Source organism: Haliotis rubra, unplaced genomic scaffold, assembly GCF_003918875.1.
Source record: "Haliotis rubra isolate DU_JTF1 unplaced genomic scaffold, ASM391887v1 Scf1575, whole genome shotgun sequence".
NCBI lineage: Eukaryota > Metazoa > Mollusca > Gastropoda > Lepetellida > Haliotidae > Haliotis > Haliotis rubra.
The window spans coordinates 81,668-92,211 of NW_025765531.1; the positions used below are offsets into that span (position 1 = coordinate 81,668).

The window sequence follows — 10,544 nt, forward strand, 5'->3', positions numbered from 1 at the left end:
GGTATATATAAGATCATTATATATTTGATCATCATGTCACAATGGCTAATGTTCAAGATAATGTTTATTGAGAACAGGCGATGTGGTCGAAGTTTAGTTCAATTTGGCACAATAAATGAAATTCAATTCTTTTGAACAGGAAGAACACTTCTGTCTGCCTTAACAGAATGAACAATAGGTACTATGAATGGTCTTTGAAAAAGTTTGGCTTTCATAATTTGTATAATAATCTTTCTCTTGAGAATATCAGCAGTTTGCATAAACTTGAAATAGACAACATCATTGTAATGAAAACTAAAGGAAGAATCAGTCTGTTTCCTTTCACAAAGGTCTCCTTGGGATGTTCCCTGGTATAACTGACTTTTTTACCTTTTGTTTTAACATATTATTAGAGAAATATCATGCCATTGGATAAAAGAATGGTATACATTGCTGCATTACTACCAAAAAGATTTTTTGAAAGTTCAAAGCTTGATTGGGAAACATTCTAATATCTCAGTGTTTATCTTTGGATCTTGTCAGTTCATCACTGAACTTTATCCAATTGGATGTCCTTGATCCAGTAAATATGTCAGATACAACCCAGTGCTGTAGCAGACCAAGAACCTGGCAATATGCAGGGGGTACTCCAAATCAAAACATAGTAACTCCCAAGGAGACTGATCACTGCATCAAACAATGACTGTGTTTGAAGAAAAATCTTTACATTGTCTCCTACAATGAATTGGCATAGGATGTGTTTTGAGCTGTCAAGGAAGACCACAAGATGAGGAGCCTCTCCCACAATGTACTGGCATAGGATGTGTTTTGAGCTGTCAAGGAAGACCACAAGATGAGGAGCCTCTTCACAATGTACTGGCATAGGATGTGTTTTGAGCTGTCAAGGAAGACCACAAGATGAGCCTCTTCCACAATGTACTGGCATAGGATGTGTTTTGAGCTGTCAAGAAAGACCACAAGATGAGGAGCCTCTTCCACAATGTACTGGCATAGGATGTGTTTTGAGCTGTCCAGGAACACCACAAGATGAGGAGCCTCTCCCACAATGTACTGGCATAGGATGTGTTTTGAGCTGTCAAGAAAGACCACAAGATGAGGAGCCTCTTCCACAATGTACTGGCATAGGATGTGTTTTGAGCTGTCAAGGAAGACCACAAGATGAGGAGCCTCTTCCACTTGGCTGTGCAGATGTTTTTGAGGAACTGTTTCCACACTCTTCACATCCTGTTAACATAAAATAACATTTTTGTTACGGCTAAATATTGTAAGTTTACAAGTTGATCTCACAACAGCATTAAGTAAATGAAACATCTATTCTTAACTATACTGCTATTTGCAAATAAAAAATATCTTAAATATATCTTTATCATAAAGGTATCACCTGTCCTTGCAGTCTAATGCATTTCCATTTGTCATAAAGCTGATCATAAGCACTTACTTCAGGAATGAAGTAAAACCAGTTTTCAAGTGTAACAATACTTACAGTAGAACATCATTTTCAAAAAATCTTACATTGACTATGGTAATGCAGGTCTTTGACTTCAAACCCTTGCCCTTTTGCTTGGAAACAAGCTTCTACAAATCCCGGAACAGTTGGATGCTTCTATCAGCATCAGTACCCTGAAAATTTGAAATAATAATTATTGAAATAAAAATTTCCAATTACATGTTAACCCAGTTTGAAACAATAACCATATCAAATCAATATTAATTAACATATTAAGGTATCACAGAGGGTTAGTGAAATTAGTTAAGTATTTTGATAGTTCACCATATCTAAATAGAAACATATTAAATTATGATATTAAATAATATAAGCCATATGACAAGCAACTTGTAACAAGAAATTGAAAAAAATATACATCTTGAGTTTTCTGGAGCCATTAATACATGCATCAGGTGCAGTTTTTTTAGATACGACAGTGTGCATTATCCATTTTATATTTCTGGCAATTTCTTCCCTCGCTTCCTCTGGATCATCACTGAGTTGGCAAAAGAATTCATACACCAACTGAAACAGTATGTTAGAATGTATTTAATGATTAAGAGGCACAAAGACATGCAACAGGGCTTGCCTGCTTGTTCAATATAAGATTAACACTAGAACAACAATGACCATAAATCAACTAATGTGCTAACACTGTACAAGTACTTTTGTACACCTGTAATGTCCGTATATAATAAATAGGGTTTAAGGACACATGAAGATGTCCATGGTAGTACTTTAGGGAAACTAAATTTGAAACAAAAATTTGCTGTTGAATAAGCTCAAATGATTTATACTTACAAAGCATCCTTCCTCAAAACAAGGGAACTTTTCTAAAATGGGCTCAATCTTCCCAGGCTTCAAGGTGGTTTGCCACTCTTTGCGGAATTGTCTTGTCTGTTTTAGTAGAGTTTGCAGATGAGTAATTGATTGCTTTCCTTCCCATTCCTTCTTTATTTCATCAAGATGGGATGCAAAATCTTTCTCTGATGTCACACCTGATGATTTATTAGCCATCTTGAACAACTTCTGAGGTTGTGCATCTTCAGAATCCTTAGGCGCAGGTCTTGTTGATTTTGCATTGTTTTGAAATCTATTGGTGCGGCATCGCTGACTCAATTTGGACACAAAAAAGCTCTGAAAAGACACAATAGGAGAGTTTGTTTTTAACCTCCGATTAGAAGGAAGGAGTGTGTTTCTTGGTTATAGCAAACAGATAATATTGACTTTACCTTTATACGAATTCACAATTTGGGGGGTATTGAGTCTCATGCATTTATTTAAGAAAAGAACATTCAGACAAGAGTGCTTTTAAATCACAAGCTCTTACTGAAATCTAACAGAAGAGTACCTAATTCTAAATCATATGCAGTTCAACCAAAAACATTATCTGAAAATAATTACTCTGTGATAAAACAAAAAGAATCACACAATATCAAATTCTGTAATACAAGAGCCATATATGTTGAAATTGGTAAAAGTCGAGTACTTGGGATATGTGAACTATCAGTATGTATGCACTTTGACACTACATCACTGAATAAGAGATATAAACTGAAGCCAACTCAAACTTACCCAAAGTGTCTTGCCATGTGCATAGGCCAATGAAGGATATTTTGCCACCATCCTCCTGACGATTGATTGATAGTATGGTGAAGATGACATTGATGGATAAACAGTTGTGTAAACTGTTTCACACTGCTTCAATACAGAGTTAAAAATCTGGCTGCTCCTTTCACCTGCTTGAAGGGCTGCAATCATAGTAGGTGCAAGATCAGGAAGGGGGATCCTGTCTGGTGTTGGCAGCGCAGACAGTAGACTGCGGCTTGAGAGATCTACTGAAACAAAATGAAAGTATCATGTCACTTAATGTGGAAGTAAGTGGGAACCTGAAGACCACATTTAGGTTAGGTCAGAACCATAATGGAAATGTAATGATGTTCGAATGTATTTATTTCTCTCATCTTATTGTTTGTAAATCATAATTCCAGAAAGTCAGACAGGTCAATTTCTCGGTTCCTGTCAAGAATATTGAATTACATTTTCCCAGTGAACAATATACTCGATTTAAATCTACAATGATACAATAAATATTTGAGTTGAAATACTCACCTGAAGTTCCAAGTAGGATAAGTTCATAACATTGTTTTGTTTACCTGACTGGGAGTTGCACTGATTCAGATGTTTTAGATAAACGTACACCACCCACTTGACTATGTGGTTGCCCAGTCTAGGTTATGACTCACTGTTTACCCATGATCTTAGACTTCCAGCATCAATACAACATGTAAACATTAATATGTGAACATTATCTTTGCAATGTCATCAATGTGTGTACTATATTTTCGCATAGCGCTTACCTGGGGAGAATAATGACAACGTCAGCTTGCCCAGTCTTCTAAAAATGGCGAGGATCGTGCAGTGGAATGTGTAAACCCCGTAGATGACGTTTGGCGGCACTTTTGGAAGATGACGGCACTGTTGCCGTAGAGTTACCTCCCTTGGTTCATTTGTCAATGTCATGTTACATACAAACTTAATGTCCTGTCTCAATAAGTGATACCTATTTTTCATGGAAATAATGAAAATGATATTAATATATCCCGTGTGTGGGTTACCACTTTTCCCTACTTTTTAGCGAACTGGCACGCCACATTCTAAAAATAACTTATTGCCTCATCAAAGCGTTTACGTCTTTAGGCTACGATCGCGCGAGTTGACAGACGATATTCGCATTGAAATCACTGCGTTTTGAACATGCTGACATCCATTTGAAGATATCTAAAGAATGTCTAGGTATCATGTAATATGAGGCCGGTAGAGATACAGCGATTGCCTCGATCACCATTCATTGGCGCCAAAATGTATCGAGGCACGCTTGCGTTGACAGATTAACACTATAATGTTAATAAAGAAGAGAGATATATTAACACTGGTGTAAATAAATGAACACTGATGTTAATAATATTACGTAAGTCGTACTTGTATGCAAGTAATATAACGTGTATGTGTAAAACAAGGAGTACGACATCTTATTCCATTTAGCCCAATGTTATTGTAATTAGATTAGTTAGGGGGGCAATAACTTTAGACCAACTTTCCAGCTGTACAGCACATTTAACCAAAATGTCTGAGGTAAGATTAGTTATTTTTAAATATTTCGAACACATTACCATATCTAATATGATACACATTTTCATTAACAACAAGATCTATCGTACTCATCGCTGTGCATTGACATTGTTTGAAGATGTACATAGGCTACCACACATTAACGCCTGTGTTATATGATTAACATCAAGGCGTTGGCAAATCAACACCTGAGGTTTCCGTATAAACGGAGGTGTTAAATATTTAACATATTAACGCGTTAATGCCTAACACTATTTTTTACAGTGTAGAAGAGTTGGAATCACCAAGTGACAAATGAGCGTCATTCCATTAAGTCAAACAGAGAACAGAATCCATTAACTGGACCTGCTCGTCAAGATGAATTGGTAATAGTTGTGACATAGGACACAATTACTGTACAAAATTTGGTTTCTTATTGAATGGAGAAGATTCACCTCAATGAACCCCATGCCATGGACCAGTTAGTAGTAATCACATGTTACTTGAATGTGTGGACCTTGCACATATCAGACACCGTTTCTCTATGAGTGAGTGAGTGACTGAGTTTAGTTTTACCCTGCACTCAACAATATTCCAGCCCTACCTTCTCTGAGCATTTTAGAACAATTTCAAAACACGTGACTTTAGCATATTTAAAAGATATGAAATTATACATTTTAATTTCAAGTCAGTTTTTACCCTTAAATGTGATATTTGAATGAAACTTATGCGATTTTCAACATTACGTTTAAAGTGTAACATAAAGTCTAGATCTCTCGCCGCGAATAGCTGGAAAATTGCAGGTGCGGCTTATAGCAATATTCATTCATACGATTATTCACCAAAACAGTTCCGTAAAAATAATACAAATTCCCGGGTGGGACAACTTGGGAATGGCCAGCGAGTCCTAACTTGACACATAGAAGGAAGCGAGCTACAAAGACATATTTTATATCATTGGAAAGATCTCGAGGAGATGAACTCAAAAAATTCATGTGCCAGTGCGCTCACGTGTTCATAAGCTCACAAATGGGCTCTGAAAATGCATTTCTGCAGAAATTACTGGCAGAATTATTTTTTTCCGCAGAAATTTCTGGCAGAATTTTTTTTCCCGCAGAAATTTCTGGCAGAATTATTTATTTCACTACCAGAATTATCTTAATTGAAAAATATTAGACACCATTTTAGGATAATTCAATATGGACTTTATTTAAATGATGTTACTTTCTCCTGTAAACAACTTCAAGTTGGAGGGGATAATGGTTCCCAGAAGTAGATCGCCGCACAAATCTTACAAGGCATATTTTAACATCTTATCAAGACGAAATGAAAATAAAAATAATATGGTGATTTTTTTATACATCTTTTATTCACGTTCTGTATAACATGAGTTTCACTGGACGAAGTTACAGTCATTTCATGTTAGACATGAGCCCTGTTGCCAAATGTTTCAGAGATAGATCCTCTCGGATCTGTGTCCTATATATATATATAAATATTTTTCAGGGTTGAGATTGCGATCTGATCGGAGATTCTACCAGCAGAGACTTCGCAGTCTTTACCAGTATCCTACGGTCTACTCCCATTGTGAGAACTTCCAGTTGTGAGACTCCCAGTTGTGAGACATTGGAGTAGGTACTTAGGAAAGAAAACACACCTTACTCCCCTATCTGATAGAATGGATTAACCCCAGCTAATTATGGATTAGCTATTTAACTGAATCTTGTGGAGGTAACTTAATGAAACTCTAAAAGATAAAGTAATTAACCTACTCAGATAAATGGCTTTAAAAAATAAACACTTTGTGTAGGTAACTTCGTGATCATTTGAAAGAGAAATTAATTTACCTACTCAAATTTACGTGTTTGAAAAATCTAGCAATAACTGTTGTAACAATAATTAATCCAAATGTATTTATTAACCTTTGACTGCTCTTTCCGATCACCATTATGGCAGGCCTTCAACAAGTAGAATATATCACCAGTTCAGGATAATCTTTTTCAGTAATTCAGTATCTATTGAAAACAATAAATGCTCTTCAACGAACAATGTCTTCTGTGTCAATTAACTCATTAATGAACTATGCCTCCTGCGGGTACTCTTCAATAACAGGGCTGTTCAACAACAGGGCTGTTCCCACTTTCATCGTAGGGATGGGGAAGCACCACCTGTGTGCACTGAACCATTAATTAATGTGTCTCACAACTGGGAGTTCTCACAAATGGGAGGACACCGTATCCTACTAGTAGAGATTGAAATCGGATCCTACATGTCAGATCCGATTCTACCAGTACAATTTCCAATTCAACTGGTAGAAACCCTGATTGTTCTGTAGGCAAACAACACTTGCATAGGTTATTCTATATAATAAGTTTCTACCAGTACAGACTCCGCTTGCAATCTCTACCCTGGCATATATATCATCTCTCTATATATACATTGTATATAGTTTAGGTGAATTAATTCATGTATTCAAATCATTGAACGCCTATTATTAGCATATATTCTGAACAACATGAAAAACCCTCAGTCTTTTCCTATAAATATAAATGCATCCAATATGTTTGGACACATACTAGATACATAATAACAATATTTGATCATTTACATATTCCTAGAAATGCCTCCATCAACACGCTCAACATGACCAGCGTACCGAACTGAGATGATAAACAATACATAAGCGACAATGTATCACTGTTCAAAGTGACAATACCCGAGAAAATCTAATTGTTTTCACACCTGATAATTTGTTGTTTATGGGGCTGTCCCTACAAGCGGCCACCGTCCCGGTTCGGTTGTCCCAGGTGGCCACAGCAATTAACAATTGCGTAATCCAGAGAGCGGCCACTCAGGGGAAAACACCAAAACAATGTCGGGTGGTGCCGCATGGACAATACACGTCTTTTGGGTTCTATCCAGTAGGGTTCGAATCCCCGCATGGGTACAATGTGTGAAGCCCATTTCTGGTGTCCCCAGCCGTGATGTTGCTGGAATATTGCTAAAAGCGGCGTAAAACCAAACTCAGTCAGTCAGTCAGTCTATCCAGTAGGTTTTATCGGTTCAGTTAAACACCAGATGATGATATTTTGTTGATTGTAGGAAGACATTAACAGAGAACTTTGTAATGAAACATACATTGGGTCCGCACAATTAAATTTCACAAGTTATAACTTTATAAATATTCTCTTTCATGTATTCAAAATACCTTTTTTCTAAACGATGCATAGTTTGATAGTTTATCCATGTATATTGTGGTATTACACAAATATGATATTAAGCAGCATGCGCAAACATATTTAAGTCATATGTCTGCACCCCCAAGTACTTACAATGTCGTATCGGAAATATTCATTGTCCCGCAGCAACAACAGGTGTGCACTGTCTGCCGATTTCAAATAACAATATTAACCGGCATACCATGCAGATTTTATGTGGTACAGGAAAAGGTAGGCAACGGCTCAGTGTCCAAGCAAACATATGTTGCTGGGTAATCTACGATAAGGGTTATTATAATTCATTGCAAATGACAAAACTCTATTAGAGAGGGGGTAATCATAATTATCAAAAGGAGCAGGTGCCCACTCTTTGCACAGATCAGACTTTACAGGGAATAAGTAAAACAACATGTAGGCGTGCATCAAAGGGATTAACAGCAACAACTATAGGATAGGGTAATAAAGCAGTGACAACAGGGGGAAGTCAAATGTCCAAGAGGTAGAAAATATACATGGCTGGAATGCTCTGCTAAGTTGTTGCTATCAGTTCATTGTATGCAGATGGGATGAGATATCCTTCATCTCTGTTGATGGAGGGCTTGTGTCCGCGGATTTGAACTGCTTAATCCATGTTGATGTATATATAAGTCTGCTACAGCACCTCAGTCTCGCTTGACAACGGTATAATAATCTATACTGAAACGCCGCATCCTATATAATATAGACGTTGTCATCCATGAAGCGAAAATGTGTTGAAAGAACGATATGAATGTAAGTCACTAACGTGAGGCTCTAAAATCATATGGTGGTGTGCAAATCATATGCGTTTAATTCGTGATTGGTATATTTTCTCATATTATTGTATGAATAATCGTTTCCTTTCACACTCGTATTACAACACAAGTCATAAAATAGATAAGATCTATATATTATGATCTCGGTAGCAACAGCATGGAGCGTGTTGTTCAGTGACAAAACAATGTGAAACTTCATCGAGGAGATACTTTGTCCTTAACCACCTCAGCATATATACTATACTTCACGGCAATGACGATTTATCTCCTTTAGACAATGAAAACCTTATAAAATCCGTTCAGAATTATATAACTGAAACTAACCGCTTTACGGAATTCAAGTAACAACCTATAAACATAAAATGCACTTGGTGTCTTGTTCTTTATTTTATTTTATTTATTTTCTTTTGTTTTGATTCATTCATTAATGTCCTAATGTCTGCTCCATAGAATTAAGTCAAGATAATAACGAACTATATGCGGAGAAGCATTGACATAGGCCATATGGCCTGTTTGCTAATCTTATTTCCATTTTGTTATGTCGTGTATTATGAAAAATGTAAACATTAATGGAAATTTTAAAAAATACTGTTTAAATCACAATACTGTATAAATCTCGAACAACCTCTGCGTTTTGCAGGTATATATCGTAGCTCTTTCCAAACGTATTCATCAAGTTTCATTCACCATTTTATCTAAGAAAATTTTGATACCTTTTCGATAGAACGTAGACATTATAGTTTGTTGGACCACTGACTTCAAAATACTGACTTTATGCATTTCATTTGTGCAATGGTACATTATGTTTAGCACTATCTATGTGCACAAACCAGCCGTTTCAACACATTACCTGAAGAGATATTTTCATAAGCAAGTTTTGCTCTTTTACTGATCCAATGTATAGGTTGTTTATTGCAACGGCAGTGTTAGGTAAACAAGAGATGTGGTTGAATGAATCATTAGGACTGGTATATTTTCAAACAATTTAGCACGATATTTTGTAGGAATCCTGGGTGACTAACATCATTTCAAAAAATCAGTGGTGACACGACATTCACAATTGTCTCTAATTTCCCAGGAATGCGACAGCAAAATTGCTAATAAAAGCATACGGTCTTTTTGATAGCAACTTCTTGTTAATTGCATAGAGCAACGTTTCTGTGTAGGTTCTCATACCATGTTCAAGCAACGGTGACAAAAACCAAGTGATTAGAATGATCGAATGCTGTGACAAACATCGTGTACTTGAATAACAAGGGGTAGATAATTGGACGAGGCCAGGTGGGAAGTAAGAACAATAAATAGCACAGCCATGAAGCCGATAAGCAGGACGGATTAAGTTGTAAAAACAGTCATAAAAAACGGGTGCTGATTGGTCAGCTCTTCGTAGGCTATGGTATGTAGTACCCTTCGTCAGTCACTACATTCACAGCGCTCGTCACACGTTGCTTTATGCAAAGAACAAGAAGTTGCTATTAAGAAGCCGCATGCTAGAATGCCAATGAAACATACAATCATAATTGCTGTTCATGACGTTGTTGTATAATTTGTATATATATATACAACCTACTTTATCTGACACAGAACTGAACCAAAACATCTAATGTCATGATGATATGAATTGCTTAAATTCCTCAAACCGGTCTTTGAGGTAATAACAGAAGTGTATATAGTTTTAGTTTCCTGATCATGAATCAGTTATTGTCATTCTGATGCAAATACCCCAAACCCAACAAGATCAGATCCAGATCAGCTGATCACACTGATTGCTAATTACCTAGAATAAACAAGAAGTGGCCCACACGCAGGTGTCTCATAAATTATCTGATACAGGTGAAAGGACGGTCAAATACACACTCTCCCAAATAATTAGCCATTACGAGTATTTACACAGGATGGTATTTGTCGGGATCGTTTATTACTGCTGTCTAGAAC

At 36.6% G+C, this 10,544-nt stretch overlaps 1 protein-coding gene across 1 annotated transcript; it reads right to left on the reverse strand.

Annotated features, from left to right (window-relative positions):
* Positions 1-1,612: 1,612 nt before the first annotated feature.
* On the reverse strand, positions 1,613-4,009 carry LOC124271122. Its single transcript, XM_046706188.1, has 5 exons — positions 3,847-4,009; positions 3,062-3,321; positions 2,288-2,623; positions 1,891-2,011; positions 1,613-1,620 (listed from the first exon to the last, which is right to left on the reverse strand). The coding sequence occupies exons 1-5, from the start codon at positions 4,007-4,009 to the stop codon at positions 1,613-1,615; spliced, it is 888 nt and encodes a 295-aa protein (XP_046562144.1).
* Between the last annotated feature and the right edge of the window lie 6,535 nt (positions 4,010-10,544).